This window comes from Heteronotia binoei, chromosome 18 (assembly GCF_032191835.1).
Source record: "Heteronotia binoei isolate CCM8104 ecotype False Entrance Well chromosome 18, APGP_CSIRO_Hbin_v1, whole genome shotgun sequence".
Classification (NCBI taxonomy): domain Eukaryota; kingdom Metazoa; phylum Chordata; class Lepidosauria; order Squamata; family Gekkonidae; genus Heteronotia; species Heteronotia binoei.
The window spans coordinates 35,673,332-35,697,657 of record NC_083240.1 but is presented as its reverse complement, the minus strand read 5'-3'; the positions used below and the strand labels follow the sequence as shown (position 1 = coordinate 35,697,657).

Genomic DNA, 24,326 nt, shown 5'->3' with positions numbered 1-24,326 from the left:
AGGACTATTTTTAACCTGCATGAGAGGATTCCCCTCTTGAGGGCGAGCGAAGTGCGTTTTAGGCCAGGGAGACACAGAACTGCTTACCTCGCTCACAGTCCTGGGGAACAAGGCGCCTGCGTTTTGAAACATTTGCAAAACCGTGAGATCCGAGTCCGGTAGGACCTTTGAGACCAACACTGCAACCGTCTGAATTTCTTTGACCAGTAAATAGCCATACAATCAGAGATCTCCGTGCAATCCAAAGATCCTCTGGGCGAGTGTTTCTCTAAAGGGGATCCGGAGGCTCCTGTGAGTCCCTTGTTTTGTGGCAGAAGGAGGAGCCCTTTGCGTGCCCGTCTGGGTAATGTGGAACAAGGCCATGATTCTTCCCTTCACAGGAAGGGGACAGAATTAGCTCCCCTCTCTTTTGCAGACTGGGGCTCACTCAGAGAGTTGCTGCTGCCCACAGTCACCTAGCCGCCAGGACAATCCAGAGCACTAGCCGGCAAATGTGCTTACTAGTCACTGGCACCAGCAGGGCTTTTTTTTTGAGCAGGAACGCACAGGAACGCAGTTCCGGCTGGCTTGGTGTCAGGGGTGTGGCCTAATATGCAAAAGAGTTCCTGCTGGGCTTTCTCTACAAAAAAAAGCCCTGGCAACCAGTAACTGAGCCCCGTGAACCATTAGCAGAGCAGCACCAAAGACATACAGGCTGAATGCACTGATTGCAGTTATTGTTGATGGAAAGTGCTGTCTAGTCTCATCTGACCTACAGCCTTCGGTGCCACTCCACTAATGGTTCTCAGGGCTCAGTTACTGGTTGCCGGGGCTTTTTTTTGTTTTCTGAACATGTGTTGTAACCAGTGCTCCCTCTAAGCTGCGGAGTCTTGTAAGCAAAAATTGTGCTTTGCGCGCTACTGGCATTAAAGCTGGGAGCTACTGCCTAGATTAGTTTGCTCTGGGGCCATCCTTCCTGAGCTAAGATGAAAATGTGTTAGCCGGGGGCTTGAAATCTGTGAGCTAGCTCACACTAACTCAGAGGGAACACTGGTTGTAACTACGTTTCCATGCCGAACTCTGGGCCTCAGTGCGTCCTGTGGGAGATCCTCTGCAAGTCTGCAGGGCTCTGTCTGTTTGGAGCCCACCGCCAAAGAAAAGAAAGGCACACTGAATGTTGTCCGTCGCAAACTTCCAGGGCAGGGGTGGCCAAACTGTGGCTCTTTCACACATATTGTGTGGCTCTTGAAGCCCCCACTGACCTGTTGGCCAGCTTGGAGAAGGCATTTGTCTCTCTTAAATCACTTCTCCAGGGCAAGCCAGCTGGCAGCTTGGAGAATGCATTTAAAGTTAAAGTTGCTTTCTTCCTCCCTCCCCTCATCTATTTTCCTTCCTTCCTTCCTTCCTTCCTTCCTTCCTTCCTTCCTTCCTTCCTTCCTTCCTTCCTTCCTTCCTTCCTTCCTTCCTTCCTTCCTTCCTTCCTTCCTTCCTTCCTTCCTTCCTTCCTTCCTTCCTTCCTTCTCAAACTCTGATGTTCATGTCTTGTGGCGCTCAAACATCTTACATTTATTCTATGTGGCTCTTCTGTTAAGCAAGTTTGGCTACCCCTGCTGCAGGGAGTCGTCTCCTCCTTTTGCTGTGTCTCAAATCACTCCCTGGTCGATACCTCCACGCCAGCCAAGTTGCTTTTTTTTTTTTTTTTTGTGCCAGGGAAGTCTCGTCTCTCCTCTTTCTGACTATATTTGGAAATCAGGAATCTCTGGGATGGGGGCAGGCAGTCATCCATCCAACTCCAGACCTGTCTGAGAAGGAACCAGCTAGAAGTTTGCAAGCAAGCCGTGATCTCAAAATCCACTCCCTAGTGCAAGGGTGTCGAACTCATTTGTTGTGTGGGTCGGATCTGACCTAAATGAGACCTTGTTGGGCCGGGCTGTGCATATACCCATTTAAGATTAGGTAGCAGAGATACAAACTTTTTAAAGGACACAGACAAACAAAACTAAAGGGTTTAAAAAAAACCTTAAAATAAAACATGCTTGGAACATTAGCACGTGTTGGTCTTAAAGGTGCTTTCTTTGTGTTTCTCCCATGGGATCCAGGGAAAAGGAAGCTCTGGCTCTTTCCCTCCCTCCCCAGGGGACCAGGAGAAGGAGGATCCTCAACCAGTGGAGAAAATCAAAGCTTTGCTGTGTAGCTCCTGTGCAACTGAGCATGCCTTGCAAAGCAAGCTGAGATGCAGAAGGAAGCAAGAGAGAGGGAAAAGGAAGCAGACAAGAGCCAGTTGCTCGGGGGCCTGATAGGAGCCCTCCAGGGGCCTGATTTGGCCCCCGGGCCGCATGTTTGGCACCCCTGCCCTAGTGTTTCTAGTTCCCCAGTGTTCCTGCAGTCAGTGGTAGATTGGTGTCTGAATATGGACAGGATGCTGTGTCCTATTTGGAGCTGTTTCCTCCTCCTATTCTTGCTCTCCACCTAAGCCATCAGGGGGGAATCCTTGGCAGCAAATTCCCACTGTGCCTTGTGTGAGCAGTCGCTCCCCTTACAGGCCTTCATGAAAGGGATAGGTCTGCACATGTGGCTGCACGGGCTATTATGCGCTGGGTCCAAACAACAAACAGCATCTTCTGCCTTCGTACTTTGCATGTGAGTTCTGCAAAGCCATCGAAAGGGCTGAGCCAACCGACCTTTGGTTTGACCCAGTGGAACAGTGCTTGTCGTACAGCTGGCATTCATCAAGTTCTGTAGAAATAGTGATCCCCCCCCCTTTCCTCCCCCTACATTCTTCACACTGGCCATCATCAACTGCCAGCATTATCGGCTTCTCACACTCTCCTGGCTTCCCGCAAACTAAAACTTTTCTGCACGGGTAATAGGGTTGCCCTCGATGCTCTCTCTAAGCTTTGGAGTCTTGTGAGCAAAAATCCTACTTCTTGAGCTACCGGCATCAAAGTTGTGAGCCAGCTTTGATTTGGCTGCTGCATAACTTAGTTTGCTCTGGGGCCATTCTTCCGGAGCGAAGACAAAAATGTGTGAGCCGGAGGCTAAAAACCTGTGAGCTATCTTTCATTAACTCCGCTTAGAGGGAACACTGGTTGCCCTGTACAAAGCGGTTTGCAAAGTTACTTGGATCGAGGATTGTAGCCGTGGTGGAATTCTAGCAGGAGCTCCTTTGAATTAGGGCCCACACCCTTGATGTAGCCAATTCTCCAAGCGCTTGCAAGAAAGAGCCTTGTAAGCTCTTGGAGGATTGGCTACATCAAGGGTGTGTGGCCTAATATGCAAAGGAACTCCTGCTAGAATTCCACCTCGGGATTGTCGTATATAAGGGATTCTGGCATGTATGTTACTATGTACAGTGATGTAAGAAAGATCCTACAGTGTGATTTTTGCACTGTTGAGTGTGTCGCGTGAATACTTGTGCTTTGCTTCAGTTCTGTCTTTTACATTTCTGGTTGGTTCCAGACTTCTACAGTCCTAATCCTATTGAATGACCCATTTTGTTGATTGTATTGACTCAACTCTAATCTGCTTTGAGTTTCTGTAATAAAGGAGGACTATAAATAACAAAAATAAACATAAAAGCAAACTATAAATAACCCCCCATCATCTTCTAAGCTTAACACAGAAACTTAATAGGCATCCATGGCCTCTGTGTCACTGTGATAACCGGAAATGTGTGGATTTGGTTCTCCGTGTTGCCCCTGGCCTCTAAGCTTTCCGCATCCAACCGTGGGCCAGAAGCTGTGCTCTTTTGGTATTTTGGGCCAAGGCCTGTCTTGCTCACTAGCCCTTTTCCCATTATACCCTGGAGAACAGAGACCTCTGTTAAAGGATCGCTTTGGGAGCACCGTCTCTGCTGAGCCTCCTTGTTCCAGGCGGGTTATTTTAACACCCCCTTTCTCCGTATGACTCCGCAGGTTACCCCGATCACATGGTCTTCGCAGAGTTTCGACGGCGCTTCGACGTCCTGGCTCCACACCTGACGAAGAAACACGGGCGCAATTACATTGTCGTGGATGAGAAGCGGGTACTTGTGGAGGAAGGGGGGGGGCAGATGACCAGATGCTAAATCTCCCCATCAGTAACCTGGGGGGCAGGGGAGGTTAGACTGAGAAATAGCAATTGGGCCTTCTGGGGTCTAAAGCACCAAGAGGGCAAGCGTGGTGATTATAGAGGTGGCGGGATTCTGTGGTTTCTGTCTCGGAGGGAGCAGCACGGGACGTGGCTGAACCTGCCTTCTGTTGAGGTGGGTTGTCAGGCAGCCACTGACGTCTTCTGTTCTCCTTTAAGGCGGTGGAGGAGCTCTTGGAATCCCTGGAACAGGAGAAGAGCAGCTTTCACATGGGCTTGAGCCGGGTAAGAGCAGCCGGTGTCTTTCGGGGCAAAGCTGTCCTTCCCCGCAGAGGTATCATCGAGCCCTTGCGTGCTGGAGGGCAGCGTTCCATCCAGGCAGAGGAGGAGAAGGAAAGGCAGAGCACAAACTCAGGCTGAAAGAGTCTGGGGACTGAATGCCTGACATCACACTCGCACTTTCTGCGTGTACACGGGCAGAGCTTTTTTTAGTAGAAAAAGCCCAGCAGGAACTAATTTGGATATTAGGCCACACCCCCTGAAACCGCCGTTGTTTCACACTGGGCTTTTTGTGGGGAAAAAGCCCAGCAAGAACTCATTTGCATATTAGGCCACACCCCCTGACATCACTGTTGTTTCACACTGGGCTTTGTGGGGAAAAGCCCAGCAGGAACTAATCTGCATATTAGACCACACCCCCTGACAGCACTCTTGTTTCACACTGGGCTTTGTGGGGAAAAGGCCCAGCAAGAACTCATTTGCATATTAGGCCACACCCCCTGATGTCAAGCCTGCCAGAGCTCCATTCCTGTGCATTCCTGCTCAAAAAAAGCCCTGTAGGTATGCTTTTAAAAAAAAAAAAAAAATCAAAATTCTTTGACAGCCAGAACTGAATTCTGAAACCTCTGTGCATTGTGCAAAGGTGCATGTTTCTTCCCATTGTTGTGGTTACTTTATGCGGCTTCCCTCGGGAGTGGGGAGGACCTCTGTAGCGTGTGGATGACCGGACTACTGGAAATTCTTCTCAGCAACTTCTAAGTGTCTGCAGGCATTGCCTTCCCTGCTCAAAAATGTGGTTTCGTATCCATGTGGCCCAGAAATATCTTTTTTTCTTTTAAAGGGAAGCTGAGATTTTTACCACCAAGATGGTTTCCCCAGTCAAAACCACATGCTGCAGGCTTTAGGCCTGGCCCCAGAAATGCATCAGCCTCTTGGCGTTGGTTCTGGTGTGACCTGCCTTTGGGGCGAAGGCAGCATTGGTGGTGCATGGGGAAAGGCTTGGGGGCCTTGTTTGGGGCTGTCTGACTCTGAGCTGGATAGGCCAGATTAGCCTGATCTCGTCAGATCCCAGAAGCTAAGCAGGGCCAGCCCTGGCTAGTATTTGGATGGGAAACCTGCAAGGAATACCAGGGGTGCAAGGCGGAAGAAGGCAATGGCAAAAGAGCCCTGAATGTCTCTTGCCTTGAAAACGCTGTGGGGTTGCCATAAGTCAGCTGTGGCTTGAACAGCACGCGTGCACACACACAAACACACAGCTCTTTATTATCATGTAGGAAGATCTTTTTCCAAGGTTCTACCATGTGTGCTTCCCCCATCATAAGAACATAAGAGAAGCCATGCTGGATCAGGCCAATAGCCCATCCAGTCCAACACTCTGTGTCACACAGTGGCCAAAAAAACAACAACCAAGTGCCATCAAGAGGTCCACCAGTGGGGCTAGAAGCCCTTCCACTGTGCCCCCTCTCCAAGCACCAGAATACAGAGCATCACTGCCCCAGACAGAGAGTACCAACGATAAGCTGTGGCTAATAGCCACTGATGGACCTCTGCTCCATATGCTTATCCAGTCCCCTCTTCAAGCTGGCTATGCTTGTAGCCGCCACCACTTCCTGTGACACTGAATTCCATGTGTTAATCACCCTTTGGGTGAAGTACTTCCTTTTATCTGTTCTAACCCGACTGCTCAGCAATTTCATTGAACGCCCACGAGTTCTCGTATTGTGAGAAAGGGAGAAAAGTAGTTAGATGGACGAAGGTTAGATGGATGAACACGAAGGGCAGGGCCTTTCCTCCGATGTCTCCCTGGAAGTCCCTCCATTCAGAGGCTTCTCCTGTGCCAGATTTGCCATCCTTTCAGTGATCAGCAGGATCGCCCCACCCCTGTTTTAAAATGGCTCTGTGGAGTTTTGGAGGGCGGTTTTTTTTTTGTTTTAATTCCCCCCGTTAAGAGGGTTCTGCTGTCATTAGGCTGCTTTGAAATAGGTTTTGTTTCCACCCGCTGAGCATTTCATCTGCAGCGTCTGACTCTTTTATCTGCTGCTAGATGGTTTTTGTGGTTTATTGTCTTAATTGACTTTTCTGCAAGCCGCTTTTGGAGGTATTCTGTAGACCGGCAGGGTGTGAACATTTGGGAGAAAATAAATGGCGGCGCACGCTGCTGCTCGGCAGTTCTGGGGCAGCAGGAGGGAGCTCCCCTTAACTTTGCCTGGCTCCAGCAGAGCCGCATCACCGGCAGCTAATGTGCAGGGACAGCCGGGCTCAGGCAGGCAGGAGGGCCGACGAGAGGCTTGTCATGACGATTTTGCATATCCCAGAAGCCCGTGAATTCAAAGCGAAGAGAGGAGAGGCCTGGCTGAACCCTGCACACTTCCTCCTGCTCCAGTCCTTTGTACAACAGCCGTGCGAAATGGGTACCCTGGCAGACAGGGAGGCTTGGGAGAGAGCAGCTGTGGGACCACCACTGGGGTTCACGTGGCTTTATTCCAAGGGTGGCCAAACTGTGGCTCCGGAGCCACATGTGGCTCTTTCACACGTGTTGTGTGGCTCTCGAAGCCCCCTCCAAGCCAAGCCAGCAGGTGGCTTGGAGAATGCATTTGATGTTAAAGTTGCTTTCCTTCAACCTCTCCCTCCCCACAACTATTTTCCTTCCTTCAGCCTGCCTCCCTCCACATGTGGCTCTTTCACGCACATTGTGTGGCTGTCGAAGCCCCCTCCAAGCCAAGCCAGCAGGTGGCTTGGAGAATGCATTCAATGTTAAAGTTGCTTTCCTTCGACCTCTCCCTCCCCACAACTATTTTCTTTCCTTTGTTCGTTCCTTCTTTCCGCCTGCCTCCCTCCTTCCCATCCTCCGATGTTTATTCTATGCGACTCTCGTTAAGCAAGTTTGCCCACTCCTGCTCTATTCTTATCGTTCCTTGCAGCCAAAACAATCAGGCTCCCAAAGTGATGATCAGGGGTTGGCAGACTCACCGCTGAGCATGCCCCAAAGCTGGAAAGCCTACATTCCCATTCCTCCTTTCCACCAAAAGAGGGTCCCCCTCCCCATAGCGGTGAACAGAGAAAAGGGGAGAAAAAACTTTTAAAATGCCAAGTGGAGGTTTGCTCCTTGCCGTCCTCCCAGGAGAAAATGCATTTTGTCACAAGGTCCTTTTTGCCTACCTGTTCGCAGCAGCCAGCTCTCTCAAAAGAGCATGCGGGGCTCGCTCCCAAATAATCTGTTTTGGTGCGGTGATTCTCTTCCATGCTGGAAGAGAGCCCGGTCCCTGACTTGGGTGCACCTGCGTCTCCCAAGATGGGGAATACTGATTGTGCTGAGGCTTCGGCAGGCCTGGGGTTCCCAGCATTTCCCCCTCCTTAGATAGGGTGTCCTCATTCTTGGCCTTGCTCAAGGCTCACACCGGGGCGAAGGTTTTCCGGCTGTCGTATCAGTCCCAACGGTCCCTCTAAGCTGTGGAGTCTCGTGAGCAACAAATTCTGCCTCGTGAGCTACTGCCATTGAAAGTTGTGAGCTACTGCATACATTAGCTTTCTCTGGGGCCATTTTTCCTGAGCTAAGGCAAAGAAGTGTGAGCCGGAGGCTAGCACCCGCCAACTCCGCTTAGAGGGAACGCTGATCCCTTTCATACCTGCTGGCCTCGTTGGCCTGCTTCAGGCTGTGCCTGCCCAGGAACGGAGAACTGACCCTCTCCTCTTTTCTTGCCCTCCTTCTCTTTTCCCCCCACCCCCAGGTCTTTTTCCGGGCAGGAACCCTGGCCAAGTTGGAGGAGCAGCGAGACAAACAGATGAGCAGAAACATCACGCTTTTCCAGGCCGCTTGCCGGGGCTTCCTGGCTCGCCAGCACTTCAAGAAGAGGAAGGTACGCTGTGGAAGGGCCTCCTTCGAAGTCAGCGGGAAAGCCCACACGCACACACACTCTCGCTCAGCCTTCCCCGGTCCCCTTTTGCGTTTACATATCGTGCCGCCCCGACTCCTCGACTTAGCCAAAAATGGGCAGCTCTGCCTCCCACTCGCGCCAGGCAGAATCCCAGGCTCTCTCCCTGCCTCCGCCGGGAGCGCAGCTGGGACTCCCTGAGCCGGGGGAGGAGGTGGCTCTCCAGTCTTCCCGCAGGTATGAAAGCTTTCTCTCTGCGTTTGTGGGTTTTGTGTCTCGTCACCGCATAAGGCAAGGAGAGAGGGCAGAGGGGGGCGTGTGTCTCCAGTCCCCTTCCCTTGAAGCAGCACCGTCAAGCAAGGATATTGTGGAATTCTGTTACTAAGAGGAGGCTGGTTTGTTTTGCAGGGCTCCGAAACAGCAGGTCTGCTTCTTCTCTGGTGCAGCTGTGTGGTGGGGGGGGGAGCATAGCTATGTAGGAACTTCTTTATGGGAGGGGCCTTGGGGTTGGGGTGGTTTGCAGTTGTTCTGCCTCTTTCTGGTTTCAGATCTCCCAGCATCACCTGCCTTCCCTCCCCCCCTCCCCAGCTCTCCCTCTCCCGCTATGGCAAAGTCTTCAGCATCAGTCTTCTGGGCCCCTCTGTGTAGCCCTGCCATCTCCTTGGTAGCGAGTTTCTTTCAGAGGGGGCTTGCTTTTATACGTTGCCATGGGCACACTTATACCATGATACAGATGTGACGGGAGGTCCTTCTTGTGGGTTTGTGTGTGGGGGAAGCTCTTGTCCTCCCAGGGTAGGATCAGGAAGTGCCTGGGGAAGCGCAGTTTCCTGCTGGGGATCCCTCTAGCTGCTCTGCGGGGAACGAGGCAGAGATGCGCCCTCCCCCCCCCAATCCGCGTTTGGCAGCTTCAACCTGGATCTTTGGCTCCTATTTGGCATTCAAGCCAGAGACGGTCTCTTTGGGTATTACAGATGACATCATCCCCCAATTGTCCACTTTCCAAGTTTTCCCTTCTTTGCCGAGATCTTCCCCAAGCCTGGTTTGATTCCATGTTGTTGGAACGGTCAAAGTTCCTTTGGCCACCATGTGGATGGGAAAGGGTACTTTTAAAAAAGTCCTCACAGAGGCTCCATTTTCCTTTCCTCTTCCCCAGCGGCTGCCATTCTTCTTTCCCCATGCCACCAGTGTGCTTTTCTGGAACCAGAGGCGTCACTAGGGCAGGGCCAAGGGGGCCATTGGCCCCCCCTAGAGCATTCTCATTGGCCCCCTAGGGCTCTTTGAAGGCAGCAGGCGGCAAGCAATCACAGTCTTTATTGGCGGGAGACGCGGGGAGGCTCTTTCAAGGCAGTGGCGAAGCGAGAGAAGGCCGGGAGGGAAGAGGAAAGCGCAGCTCTCCGCAGGCAGGCATCAGAGGGCGAGCAGGCAAACCAGGGAAGGGAGGACGTTGCGAGCCAACCAGCGAGGGAAAGGAGGCTTTAGACGCGCGGGGCGCAGGAGGGAAGGGAAGGGGGCAGGCAGGCAGAGAGCGAGGGAGTCCCTCACGCAGGAGGAAAACAGGCGGCATCGGCCGCGCTCGCAGCAGCAAGAGGAGGAGCGGGTGAGGGGTAGCGCAGGAGCATTGCCGGCAGTGCGCATGAGCGCCAGTGCTGAAGACTCCGCACCGCAGGCGCTGCTGCTGGCGGCGGGGGAGGAGGGGGCAGGCGACGAGGACCCGAAGCGGGCTTCTTTCTCGCTGGTTCTCGCCAGGTGCGCTGAGCTCCCCCAGCCGCCGCTCTCGGCTAGCAACTGGTCTTGCACAAGCCCGCGCCGCCGCCAGCGCCTTGGGAGGGACGGACTGATGGAAGAAGTAGTTTGCACTTTGCAGGACGAGCAGCGCCTCTCCTCAAGTTTCGGGACGGTTACCGTCCCCAAATCTTTCGGCTTCTCCAGGCGGAGGCTTCCTTTGTTCGAACGCGAGGGATTTAGCACCTCTGGGCAGCGCACGAGGACTGCTGCTCTTCCCTCCGAGTCCGGCACACTTGGCCCCAGGGTGCAACCGACTTGGCCCCAGGGTGCAACCCACGCACTTGGCCCCAGGGTGCAACCCACCCCAGTGACGCCACTGTCTGGAACTCTTTTTCCTTATTCATACTTGCTAGATTGCTACAGGGCAATAATATCATAGCAATCTGTTGCTGCAGTCTACTAGTTCCTCTGAATCCCCAGCTTTTACTTTAAAAAAAAAGCAAAAACCAGCCCTTTTCATTGCAGAGCTGCAATGAAAGAGACTTGCTTTTTTTTTTCTTTTAATGAAAGCGGAGGATTCGGAGAAATGAGTAGATTGCAGCAATACATCATCGTGATGTTACTGTGCTGTAGAAGTCTAGGAATTACTGATTTTTTAAAAGCCCTCTGGTGATGCGGAGGGCGGGGGGGAGGTGGATGGTGGTGGCAGGGGCAGAGGCAAGGAAAGTGGGGGAAACTGCCATATGGACACTCCATCGTCTCCAGGAACGCTTCTGCTTTTACAGCAATAGAAATGGTAAGGGTAGACCATCAAAAAATGCACAGAATTTCACAAGTACCAGTAGACATCAGTCTATTGAAAAATAATCATGGCGAATACAAACCATAAATAGAATTGGTAGTCACAATTGAAATACAAGTTACACACCAGCGAGAGGGCTTCAAAGAGACTCATCACTGCGTGGAATCAACATTACCACCTTGAATGTTCCAGATTTTCTCTCCTGCCACCCACCTCGCAAACCTGGCTGGGGTATTCCCTTTAGGAGCAGGTCTGCTGAGAGGCACAGATGCTGGGTGTCAGTACTAAGGATGGGCACGGACTGGGAAAATGGAGGTTCATCCCAATTCATGGTTTGTGAGATCCCATAAACTGCGAACCAGGACGAACCTCCTCGGTTCACAAACGGAGGTTTGCGGAACTTCCCTCCCTCCTTTCTGCTGGCAGCGGCTCCTCAAGGCCAGCAGAATGGAATGGGTGGGGAGGATCTTGCAAAAGCTATTTAAAGGAAACTCACACACAAGTGAAGTCCAAGCAGCAAGCTCACCCTTGGGACTTCCTTTGGTTGCAGCGCCCACATGCAAAGTCGATTAAAGGGAGCGTTCCTCTTAAATGGCTTTTGCAAGCCATTTCCGCAATCCCTTTTGCTCCTCCCCCCCACTTGGAAGTGGAGGGGAGCGCAAAGGATCGCTGAAATGGCTTCTCAGTTCAGCGGCAGGGCTCGGAGAAGCCCCAGTGCCAGCATGTCTGCCAAACGAACCGCACAAACTGCAGCCAGTTTGTGACGAACTTAGGTTCGTCATTCGGTTCATGCCCTTCCCTAGTCTGTACAGCACGTTTCGCTGTTACAACTCTTTCCCACTGCTTTAGGGCTTGGGAGAACTCTGCACAGCAGGGCAGTCATGAGCATCAGTTGCTCTGTTTATTATTGAACAAGAACTTCCAAGTGGGCTGTGTGAGTTTTGGCAAGACTAGGCTTTATGGTTGGATTAAGGAGAAGGCTGTCTGCAAGCAGTAAAAAATGGAAGGAATGTGACAGGGTGAGAGAGAGAACACGTGGACTGGGCGCACGCACACAGACACGTTGCGCATGCAGGTTTTCCTGCTGCTCCACCTGAGCCCCTGTGAATTGCAGTAGCAGAAGAGGAAAATAGAAAAATAGGGAAATATAAGTGGAAAATTGTAATCTTTTTAATGTAACTGATTGGATATATGTGTATTTTTTTAATGTTGTACATCGCCCAGAGACTGGCACTTGCTGGGATAGGGCGATTCATCAAATGTAATAAATAATAATAATAATAATAATAAAATAGCCCCATGAGAGGCAAAGAAGCCTAAAAAGGAGAGTTGGGCTTTGGCTGCTGCTTTTCTAAGCAAGACAGGAAGGTTCATAAAAATGTAAGAGAAGCCATGTTGGATCAGACCAGTGGCCCTTCCAGTCTAACACTCTGTTGTCACACAGTAGCCAAAACTCAGTGCTCTCAGGAGGTCCACCAGTTCTGTTGACTGGATTCTCTGTGTCCACCCCCCCACCCTCGTCTCCAATCCAGATTCAGGACCTGGCGATCCGCTGCGTTCAGAAGAATATCAAGAAGAACAAAGGGGTGAAAGATTGGCCTTGGTGGAAGCTCTTCACCACTGTCCGGCCCCTCATTGAAGTTCAGCTCACGGAGGACCAGATCCGAGGCAAAGATGTGCGTAGGAGCCTTGGGCCGAAGGGGAAGGGGAGATGCTTCTCCAGAATGTTGTGTGCTCTAAGGGGGAGGAGCTGCCTGAAGCTGCCTGCCCAGATCTTTGGCCTTTATTGTCCACCCTTGTCCACCTGGCTCAGCCAGGGCTTCTTGTGCAGCTTGTAGAGCCAGACCTGCTCGGTTCCAGCAGTGAAACGGCACTCGTAGCACCTGCAGAAGCGTTCTTATAATCAACTCAGGAAACCCTGCTGGGTGCGCACAGCCTGCTGCGCTGTCTCTAGAGATGCTTCAGTGAGGTCCCCTTGCCTGCCAAGATCTTATCTGAGAATGAGCCATATAACGGGCGCTGTTATTGGAAAACTTCATGTTAAAGAGGCAGTTAGTAGGTTTCCTGGGGAGGCCGAATCCCAGTTTTATGTAACTGTTGTTCATCAGTATTGTGTTCAGTTTTGGGCACCACATTTTAAGTAGGATATAGACAAGCTGGAATGGGTCCAGAGGAGGGCGATGAAGATGGTGAGGGGTCTGGAGACCAAGTCCTGTGAAGAAAGGTTGAAGGAGTTGGGGATGTTTAGCCTGGAGAGGAGGAGGCTGAGAGGTGATATGATCACCATCTTCAAGTACTTGAAGGGCTGTCATAGAGAGGATGGTGTGGAATTGTTTTCTGTGGCCCCAGAAGGTAGGACCAGAACCAACGGGTTGAAATTAAATCAAAAGAGTTTCCGGCTCAACATTAGGAAGAACTTCCTGACCGTTAGAGTAGTTCCTCAGTGGAGCAGGCTTCCTCAGGAGGTGGTGGGCTCTCCTTCCTTGGAGGTCTTTAAACAGAGGCTGGATGGCCATCTGATAGCAGTGAAGATCCTGTGAATATAGGGGGCAGTATTTGTGAATTTCCTGTATCGTGCAGGGGGTTGGGCTAGATGACCCTGGAGGTCCCTTCCAACTCTATGATTCTATCACTGTGTTTTCTGTGCAGGCACACAAGGGAACTGCACATGTATGCCTCTCATGTGTGCCTGCAAGGAAAAGCACTCAATGCACAGCATTTGCAGATAAGCACAATCATGTTTCCCGAGTCTGTTTTAGCTAAGAACCCTCACTTTGTCTCACAGATGCATGGAGAGCTTTTCCCCTAAAACCCAGACTTACCCAAGAAGGGCAAAGCTGTTTCAATTCCCAGCCCCGAGACAAAGCAGCGTGAAGCCTCTCATTTCTTCTCGACCGCTTGACCGTTGTCCTTTGTCCTCAACAGGAGGAGATTCAGCAGCTGAAAAGCCGGCTGGAGAAGGTGGAGAAGGAGCGCAACGAACTGCGGCTGACCAGCGACCGCCTGGAGAGCAAGGTGTGGTCCTGGAATCCCCCCCCACACACAGTGCTCTCATGGGAATGCTTGAGAACCAGTTTGGTGTAGTGGTTAAGAGAGCCAGTTTGGTGCAGGAGAGCCAGTTTGGTGTAGTGGTTAAGTGTGCGGACTCTTATCTGGGAGAACCAGGTTTGATTCCCCACTCCTCCACTTGCACCTGCTGGCATGGCCTTGGGTCAGCCATAGCTCTGGCAGAGGTTGTCCTTGAAAAGGCAGCTGCTTTGAGAGCCCTCTCCAGCCCCACCCACCTCACAGGGTGTCTGTTGTGGGGGAGGAAGGTAAAGGAAATTGTGAGCCGCTCTGAGACTCTTCGGAGTGGAGGGCGGGATATAAATCCAATATCATCTTCTTCTTCTTGATGCTTCCAGGAGCATTCTGGGAGCTGCATAGCACTTCAGTGCAATGCAGCAAGCCCTGGCTTCTAGAAAACTTAGACTGGCAATGTTAATCTTGATAGCAGATGAATTCAAGATTATTTATTTATTTATTTATTTCATTCTATTTATATCCCGCCCTACCCCACCGAAGCGGGCTCAGGGCGGCTTACAACATAAAACTCTAACAATAAATCAGCTTAAAATACATTAATAATTAATACAATCAAATACATAAAAACATTTATCAATATACCATGCTACATCTTCCCTAAAAGTCGGTTCTTCCAAGTATTCCAATGTTCAGATGTTCATGAATTTGGATATTCAGATATCGGTCAGTTGTATGCCAGTCGGAAGAAGGTTGTCTTACAGGCCCTGCGGAACTGTCCGAGATTCCGCAGGGCCCTCACCTCCTCCGGGAGCTGGTTCCACCAACAGGGGGCTGCAGTCGAAAAGGCCCTGTCCCTAGTTGTTTTCAGACGGGCCTCCTTTGGCCCAGGGATTGTAAGGAGGTTCGGAGACCCTGATCTCAGCACTCTCTGGGGAACATGTGGGGAGAGACGGTCCCTAAGGTCTCTATTATCAGATTAATAAAGGGGATGGGCCAGAGGTGGGCAGGTGACCACAGAAGCGCAGCAGCTAGGGTGAAACTTTATCGAGAGTTTGACAGAAGGGGAGGCAGTCCAGCCAAAACTGTGCTAGGGTGAAGGGGAGTAGAGCAAGATGTGAGTCCTGCAACACCTTAAAAATCAACTTGACTTCCACAGGATATAAGCTCATGAGCAGGGATGGGCCCGGAAAGCAGAAATGGTGGTTCGTTTCATTTCTTGGTTCGCTGGTTTGCTCAAATCCGCAGTTCGGTTCACGTTCGACTTTCTGAAGGGATTGCGGTTTATTGGTTCATTTGGTTCGGGAGGACTAGAAAGCACCAGCGCGCCGCAAACGTGCCCAGCACGATGTCACTCAGAAGTGATGCTATTGCTTGTTAGGTACCTATGTGAATAAGGTGTAATTCCAAACTATGCTTTTTACAAGGAATTATTCTTCTTTTAAACATGCATAATTGTCTGCGTGCAAGAAATTTTCTTGGGGGGGGGGGGACAAAAAAGGAGAAATGATGCTATTGTGATGAACACGTTTGCCAGGGTGACGTATCTGGCACGATAGCGTCGCTTCCAGGCAAAGTAATCGCGCTGGGCATGGTTCAGCACGCGAGGGGGCTCCTCCACTGATAACAGCACAGATGAATATCCCCCCCCCCCCAAAAAAGCCGCTTCGTTTTGCAAGTTGTGCATAGCACGAGTACCCGAACTTATTTGGAATGAATCACAAATTGGCCCTCTTCGGCACAAATCGTGATTTGTCCTTTGATTCATGCCCATCTCTTGAGAGTCAGAGCGCCTTTGGAGTTTGAAGGTAGGGGGTAATGAGGCAAAGATGTGAGTATGTGAGCATATGCAGAATGTCAGGGCAGAAAGATGTGTAAGGGGAGATAGTCAGAAGCTGAGAACTAGCTGCCCATGGGTCTCCCTGCTTTGCTGTCTTGGAGCCCTTCCCGACAGCCAAGGCCTTGGGGCCGCATCCTTGAGAGCCAGATTGGTGTATTTTTATTTATTTATTTATTTACGTTATATTTATATCCCGCCCATTCTATGCAGACTCAAGGCGGCTAACAGCATAAAATAGACAGGAAACAAAGCAATATTAAAGCAGTAAAACAATAAAAGCAATCAGATAAATGGCAATGGTGCTGCGCCAGGCGGATCATGTAATATTTTCTTTCTCACGCACACAGATCCTAGGCAGCTAGTACTAAACCGCGATGGATCCAGATGTGGTGGCAGCCCTCTCTATACAAACTCAATATTTATATCCCGCCCATTCTATACGGACTCAATATTTATTCTCTATACAGACTCAATATTTATTCTCTATATAGACTCAATATTTATATCCCGCCCATTCTATGCAGACTCAAGGCGGCTAACAGCATAAAATAGACAGTAAACAAAGCAATATTAAAGCAGTAAAACAATAAAGCAATCAGATAAATGGCAATGGTGCTACTTCAGGTGGATCATGTAATATTTTCTTTCTCACGCACACAGATCCTAGGCAGTTAGTACTAAACCGCGATGGATCCAGATGTGGTGGCAGCCCTCTCCCATTAGATGTTGTATGCCATCCGAAACAGTTGAGTCTTGCAGGCCCTGTGGAACTGCGATAAATCCTGCAGGGCCCTGATGGCTTCTGGGAGGGTGTTCCAAAGAATTGGGGCCGCAACCGAGAAGGCTCTTGCTCTGGTGGAGTTGAGCCTAGCCTCTCTTAGTGCAGGGACAGCCAAAAGATTTTGAGAGCTTGATCGCAGTGCTCTCTGAGGAACATGTGGGGCAAGGCGGTCCCGCAGATAGGTAGGTCCTAGGCCATATAGGGCTTTGAAGGTTAATACCAGGACCTTGAAACAGATTCGGTACGCAACAGGCAGCCAGTGCAGAGCTCTCGGCACAGGCTGAATGTGCTCCTGACGGGGAAGCCCCATTAGTAGCCTGGCTGCAACATTCTGCGCCAACTGCAACTTCCGAATCTGAATCAAGGGCAGCCCCATGTAAAGAACGTTACAGTAATCAATTCTTGAGGTGACCGAGGCATGGATCGCCATTGCTAAGTCGCTGTGCTCAAGGTAGGGGACCAACTGCCGTGTTCGCCGAAGGTGAAAAAAAAGCAGCTCTGGCAGTGGCTGCTACTTGGGCCTCCATAGTTAAGGAGGACTTCAGAAGCACTCCCAAGCTCTTAACCCTCGACGCTGGCGTCAATGGCGCCTCATCGAAGGCTGGTAGAGGGATCACCCTTCCCGGGCCGCTGCGACTTAGATAGTGTAGTGGTTAAGTGTGCAGACTCTTATCTGGGAGAACCGGGTTTGATTCCTCCCTCCTCCACTTGCACCTGCTGGAACAGCCTTGGGTCAGCCATAGTTCTCGCAGAGTTGTCCTTGAAAGGGCAGCTGCTGTAAGAGCGCTCTCAGCCCCACCCACCTCACAGGGTGTCTGTTGTATGTGGAGGGGAAGGTAAAAGGAGATTGTGACCTCTCGGAGACTCTGAGATTCAGAGTATAAGGCGGGATATAAGTCCAGTATCATCATCATCTTTGTCTCTGCTTCCTCAGAACAGAGATTGTGTCTCTTTCCCTGCCTCACTCTGCTGTTTGCCCTCTCCCAGATCACAGAGCTGACGTCGGAGCTCACTGACGAGAGGAACACGGGAGAATCTGCCTCCCAGCTCCTGGACGCTGAGACAGCTGAGCGGCTGCGAGCAGAAAAAGATATGAAGGAGCTACAGGTGAGCTGGGCAGATGCCACAAGCGGTGATGTCTCAGGCTGGGAAGACAGAGGAGAGCTTTGAGCAGAAGCCCTTGGTGCCAGCCAGTCCCCACCATTCCCATCGCACCCTTGGGTCACCGTGTCATAGCCCTGGGCTTCCCCATGCATTGAAGACTGAGCCCCCACCCGTTGGGTTTGCAGAGAAAACTGCAGTGCCAGTTGATCTTGAACACCCCTTGTCAACGTTTTGCAGATATTTAGGTTTCAGAATCTAGTCGGTGTTCGCTTTTAGAACCACAGGTTGCTGGTTGTCAGTTGGCTTCTTCTGCCAAAAAGAACAGGGCCGGATTAAACCCTGTGGAGGCCCCCAGGCAGTCAAAATCTTGGGGGGGCCCCTCACAAATTATCTCAGAGTTGGACTGCCACCCCCGCCACCTGCGGCCCCCGCTGCAGCCTGCAGGCCCCTTCTCAAAAGCCCCTTTGACAAAGCCGCGGGGGAGAGGCAGAGAGAAGCAAACTTGGCAACGACGCCAGCACAAGCTGCACCAGGCAAGTCGGGCAAAGAGCAGCTCGGGTCCTGGCTGCTTGTGCATGCTGGGAGGGCTGCAAGCGGGGTAGAACCAAGGGGGGGGAACGCCAGCCCTGGGCCCCTAAAGGCGTGGGGGCCCATAGGCCAGTACCTGCTTGGCCTAATTGTTAATCCAACCCTGACAAAGAAATGCAAACCTCTCCTTATTGCAGCCTCTCCTGTGCTAGAAGACACACTGGAAGTTTCTAAGTATCAAAGAATGCTGCTGTTGGCAGCCCTTTTTGGTCCTGCGCACATTCTTGTGCCAAATAGAAGTTCATCCAGGGGCCACCCTCTTTGTTGAGTGGTGCAGAGAGGGGGAGGAAACTGCCAGGTCTCCCTCGGAATGTTGAAATGGTGCATGTCTCCCTTCAGGCCAAGTATGATGCCCTTAAGAAGCAGATGGACTCCATGGAGATGGAAGTGATGGAGGCCCGTCTCATCCGCGCAGCGGAACTCAACGGAGAGATGGACGACGACGACTCCAGTGAGTCTCTTTCCTGCAAGCGGGGCCTTTTTCTGAGCAGGAACACACAGGAACGCAGTTCTGGCTGGCTTGGCTTCAGGGGGTGTGGCCTAATATGCAAATGAGTTCCTGCTGGGATTTTTCTACCCAAAAAGCTCTGTGTGAAACACTGGTGCTGTCAGGGGTGTATGCAAATAAGTTCCTGCTGGGCTTTTTTCTACCAGAAGAGCCCTGCCTGCAGGCTTGGAGTGCCCAACCTGTGACCCTTAAGGGGCCTACTCCAGCACCCCAAATCTGTCCCCCTGGAAAAGGTCAGGACACCGCTTCTCCACTGAGAGGAAAGTGGAGCGGTATGGTGTTCTGAAGCCTGCCAGAGCAGGCTTAACATAAGAGTCACAAGACATAAACGTTAGATGCTTGAGAGCCACCAGGCAAGGAAGGAAGGAAAGAAAAGAAAGAAAGATAGATAAATGAGGGAGGGAAGAGAGAGAGGTGGTAAGAAAGCAACTTTAACTTTACATGCATCCTCCAACCCTCTGGCTGGCTTGGCTTGGAGAAGTGATTTGAAAAGAAAAACGCCTTCTCCAAGATGGGGCGATGAGGGCTTCAAGAGCCACAGTTTGGCCGCCCCTGCCACAGTATTTTGAAGGCAAGAGAGGTGGGTTGTCTGTTGTCTGCTTCTGTGTACCAAGCCTGAACATCCTTAGTGGTCTCCCATCCAAGTACTGACCTTTCTTAGCTTCTGAGATCTCACGAGATCAGGCTAGCTTGGACTATCTAGGTCAGGGCTGCAAGGAACCCAAGTTTCTTAGGCAACCAAAAAGCTCATTGTTCTGTGTTTCAAAGCACAGATTTTTCACCGGAGGTCTGCGAATTGTGCTTTTGTGGGGTGGAGACAGTGTCGAGTTGAGCATTAATTGGACGTTCGCTGACATGTTAGATCTCCAGAAGCGTGCGTGCACATTGAAGGCTAATCCCCAGAATTAAACTTTGTTGGTCTTAAAGGTGCCGCCAGACTCCAACTTTGTTCTGCGCGAGAGTCCAGTTAACCAACATGGCTGCTGCTTCTACATGAGGATTTTCCTCCACGTGGAATGCAGGAAACCTCTGGGCTTAACGAGCGCTTCCAACCGATGCCACGCTCATTGCGGTTCTCCAGGGCTTTCCCCTTTTGAGCTGGATCACAGGCAAAAAATGCCTTTGATCTGGTTCAAAAGGCAGAACTGTGGGGCAGCTGTGGGTGAGGCATCGTCATGGACGCCCCCCCGCCCACAGCCGGTACAGGGAGGGGGATGGAACCGAGCTAAGCTGGGCTCTCAAAATGGTAAGGATCAGCTCCACATTTAGCCCTTTGAAGATGTGTCTCAGGTGAACTGTAGAGCTCAGTGGGAAGATAGGGGGCGGGGGGGTAGGTGGGAGGCCGGAAGCCCATTGTTCAACGGGAACGAGCCGAGAGCCTGTGTTTCTGTTTCACTTTGATTTTCTGCGTTGTCTCTTTTTGGTCTGCCTTGTTTTCATTGCTGCCGATTCTGCTTCTCTGATGTTCCTCTTGTACCATTTTTAATCCAAAAAGAGAGTTGGAATGAAGTGGGGAAATTCAACATGAAGAAAGAGGAAGTGGTGCCAAAAGAGAGACCGAGGTTCTTTTCTCACAAGTGCCAGCTGAGGATCTTTGCGCCAGAACAGGCGGCTTTCAGAATTCTGCCTCCTCCCTAGTTTTTTTTTTTTCCCTGGTCTTCTCCAGAAGCAACAGGGCTGGCTGAGGCCCCTGCCTGCCTGTGGCCTTGGAGAGCTACTGCCACTTGGAGCAGCCCCTTCTAGGCTCGGTAGTCCACGTGGTCAGGAGACGTGCTCATCAGGATCTATAGCAGGAGTAGCCAAACTTGTTTAATGTTAAGAGCCACATAGAATAAACTTCGGATGTTTGAGAGCTGCAAGGAAGGGAGGGTGGGAGAGAGGGAGGGGTGGAAAGAAGGAAACTTCAAATGCATTCTCCAAGTTGCTGGCTACCTTGGCTTGTAGAAGTGATTTGAAGAGACAAATGCCTTCTGCAAGCCGGCTGAAAGGCAGCGGGGGCTTTGAGAGCCACACAATGTGTGTGAAAGAACCACATGTGGCTCCCGAGTCACAGTTTGGCCACCCCTGATCTACAGGCTGGCTGAGGATGGAGCAGAGGAGCCCCCTGGCTTTGGGGGACACTGAAAAAGAGTTTGTTTCAAAAGACCCAAGAATGGCCACCTGTCGGTCTGCAGAGCTGCAGCTGTTCTTAGGACGATTTCAGCTCCCCCTTCTTCACAGTCAGTCGAGTTTCTAGCCCTCATGGCATCCAGAGACAAGCTTGGCTTTTGTGCAGCTAGATGAAGCCAGTGCCCCAGTTGCATGGCCTTTGTCTCCGGCTCAGAGCAAAGGTTAGCTCTTGCGGGGATTGTCCTTAGCGGCACAGGCCCTCCGCTACCACCCCCGTGTCTCTCTGCTCCTTCATTCCCTCTCCCACAGGTGGCGAGTGGCGCCTGAAGTACGAGCGCGCCATGCGGGAGATCGATTTCACCAAAAAGCGCTTGCAGCAGGAGCTGGAGGACAAGCTGGAGGTGGAGCAGCAGGGCAAGAGGCAGCTGGAGAGACGGGTGAGGGTCTTCTCTCAGGCCCGCCCACGCGGGCATTCCCAGGCTGCATCCTGGAGCAGCGGACGGGCAGGCACCACTTCCCGGGTGGCGGGCGGCTACTCCACTGTTCTGTTGCCCGAGCATATCCTGCTGGCCCTCTCAGCATCCCAGCATGCCCTTCTTCTCGGCAGTAGCACGCCTGCCCGCCCCAGACCAGCGCCTGTTCCTTGAAGCAGAACATCTGTTTTATTGCCTGGAATTGCAGGCCCTTGTCTCCTCCTGGCCAAACACTGATAGGGTCTCCCCCACCCCCTTTGGTTGCCTGGAAAGCTCCTGTTTTTCTCACATGTACACACACTCACACGTACAAAAACCTCTTTCAATTTTTACCCTTATCTGGCTTCAATTGCTGTCATTTCACACGGGTTTCTGGCACAGCACAGCCCACATGCCACTTCTGTGAAATCCTGATCCTTCTAGTACCCCCGCCTTATTTATTTATTTCGATCAGGGGTGGCCAAGGGTAGCTCTCCAGATGCTTTTTGCCTACAGCTCCCATTAGCGTCAGCCAGCATGGCCAATGGCTGGGGCTGATGGGAGTTGTAGGCAAAAAACATCTGGAGAGCTACCCTTGGCCACCCCTGATTTAGATCATTTTGACACCACCTCTTCAGAGTTCTGCTCAAGTGGCTTCTCATTCCCCCCCCAATATTATAACACCAGGCATTAAAATGCATTAAAGCCCAGGCATGGTGTCTGTATAGAAGAACGAGACACTGTGTGGTGGTGGTGGGGGTGGGGGGCGTGTCAGGGAAGGATGGATCCGAGCTGCTAGTTGGGGGTCTTGCCTTGCTGCACCAGTCATCTACGGTATAACAATGAATAGAAGAACACGGAAAACGCTAGTCACAATATAGAAGGGACCCTAATGGATCCATAGTCAAATGCAACAGTATTTATTACTTCTGGGGAGATTACATCTGTAATACTTAACCGGGGCTGGCCTTCTCAGAGAGCCAGTTTGGTGTACTGGTTAAGTGCGCGGACTCTTATCTGGAAGAACCGGGTTTGATTCCCCACTTCTCCACTTGCACCTGCTGGAATGGCCTTGGGTCAGCCGTAGCTCTCCTTGAAAGGGCAGCTGCTGTAAGAGCTCTCTCAGCCCCACCCACCTCACAGGATGTTTGTTGGCAGGGGCAGGTGGAAGGTAAAGGAGATTGTGACCGCTCTAAGACTCTGAGATTCAGAATATAGGGCGGGATATAAACCCAATATCATCTACTTCTTAGCTTCCCAGATCTGACAAGATGGGCTAACCTAGGCTATCCAGGTCTGGGCTTTTTCTCATGCCAAACTTTAATTTATTAGGAGATTTTGAGCCTGTTGTAACATGGCTTGAACTGTATTTACTGTTTATGAATATGGTTTTCATTGTCTGCGTCGTGTACAGTCTTAGAACAGGGCTCCTTCTCTAATGTGACTAGCCATCTGTGGCATGCATTCATCTCAACAGGAGAGGGCAGATCTGAGAGCTTGGGGTGGAGGGCGGGGGAGTGGGGCGAGCTTGGGGGGGGGCCCAGCTGTGCCTTCTGCTCCCTTCTGACCCTGGGGCCCCACCATCCCCTCCCTCTCTCTGCAGCTGGCCGACCTGCAGGCTGACAGCGAGGAGAGCCAGCGCGCCCTGCAGACGCTGAAGAAGAAGTGCCAGCGCCTGACTGCAGAGCTGCAGGACACCAAGCTGCATCTGGAAGGCCAGCAGGGCCGGAATCACGAGCTGGAGAAGAAGCAGCGCAGGTGCGGGGTGGGTGGGGGAGGCTGGGCAGGGTTCCCCTGGGACCAGCTACCTCCAGGAGGCTTTATGTGAGAACAGCTGGTCCTCATCACTGGATCCCAGGAAATCAGGATTCGGTCCTAAGTTGTACAGGGTTGAGATGCCAAGGAGCTGTGGCTAGTCAAGGTGGCAGCACTGGACCCGTGGTCTGGTTCCGATGCGTGTAAGAAAAGAGCATCACAGGCATCAACATTGGGCCGGTTCCCCTTTCCTTCCCCACTGTATTGTAGCAGAGAGAAACTCAGGAGACCTTTGCTCTATCCGGCTCCTTCTGAACGAGCATGGTCTTTCTTTCTTTCCCATGATGCAAAGGGCCCTCAGGTCACAGCTGACTTGTAGCGACCCTGTAGGAAAGAGAGGTTCAGAGGTGGTTGGCCCACTGCCTGCCTCCGCGTTGTAACGCTGGATTTCCCTGGTTGTCTCCCCTCCAAGTACTAACCGGGGCCGGCCTTCTTAGAGATCCAGTTTGGTGTAGTGGTTTAAGAGTGCAGACTCCAATCTGGGAGAAATCAGATTTGATTCCCCGCTCCTCCACATGCAGCTGCTGGTGTGACCTTGGGTCGGTCACAACACGTTCTCAGAGCTGTTCTCTCATGAGCTCTCTCAGCTCCACCTACCTGACAGCGTGTCTGTTGTGGGGAGAGGAAGGGAAAGGAGATTGGAAGCCGCTCTGAGGGTTGGGGTCCAGTCTCTTCTTCTTCTCTTCATAGCTGTCCAGATATGACAAGATCAGGCTAACCTGGGCCATCTGGGTCAGGCATAGCCCTTTCATTGTTGGAAAGTGCTGTCAAGTGTCTTGGCTGACTTGTAGCAACCCTGTAGGGTTTTCAAAGCAAGAGGAATTCACCACTGCCTGCCTCTGCTTAAAAACCTTAGTATTCCTCGGTGGCTTCCCATCCAAAGACTAACCAGGGCTGGCCTTCTCAGAGAGCCAGTTTGGTGTACTGGTTAAGTGCGCGGACTCTTATCTGGAAGAACCAGGTTTGATTCTCCAGTCCTCCACTTGCAGCTGCTGGAATGGCCTTGGGTCGGCCGTAGCTCTCGTGGGAGTTGTCCTTGAAAGGGCAGCTGCTGTAAGAGCTCTCTCAGCCCCACCCACCTCACAGGATGTTTGTTGGTGGGGAAGGGGGGGAGGTAAAGGAGATTGTGACCGCTCTGAGACTCTGAGATTCAGATTATAGGGCGGGATATAAACCCAATATCATCATCTTCTTAGATTCCCAGATCTGACAAGATGGGGCTATCCAGGTCTGGGCTTTTTCTCATACCAAATTTTATTTTAATAGGAGATTTTGAGCCTGCCTTCCCCTCTAATTCCCCATCCCCATCCCCATCCCACAGAACCTCAAAAGAGCTTGCAAACGTATGTGTGAATTGCACAACACAAGACACATCAAAATATT

The 24,326-nt window shown here is 51.5% G+C and overlaps 1 protein-coding gene across 1 annotated transcript in view; it reads left to right on the top strand.

Moving 5' to 3' along the window:
- The window catches only part of MYO18A (myosin XVIIIA), a 188,749-nt gene that overhangs the window by 110,714 nt on the left and 53,709 nt on the right, over positions 1-24,326 (top strand). The window contains exons 21-29 of the mRNA XM_060259597.1: positions 3,894-4,003; positions 4,267-4,332; positions 8,055-8,183; positions 12,258-12,401; positions 13,651-13,740; positions 17,355-17,474; positions 18,399-18,510; positions 20,986-21,113; positions 22,732-22,886. Of these exons, the coding sequence (XP_060115580.1) occupies positions 3,894-4,003; positions 4,267-4,332; positions 8,055-8,183; positions 12,258-12,401; positions 13,651-13,740; positions 17,355-17,474; positions 18,399-18,510; positions 20,986-21,113; positions 22,732-22,886 (1,054 nt within the window). The remainder of the gene's footprint in view (positions 1-3,893; positions 4,004-4,266; positions 4,333-8,054; positions 8,184-12,257; positions 12,402-13,650; positions 13,741-17,354; positions 17,475-18,398; positions 18,511-20,985; positions 21,114-22,731; positions 22,887-24,326) is intronic.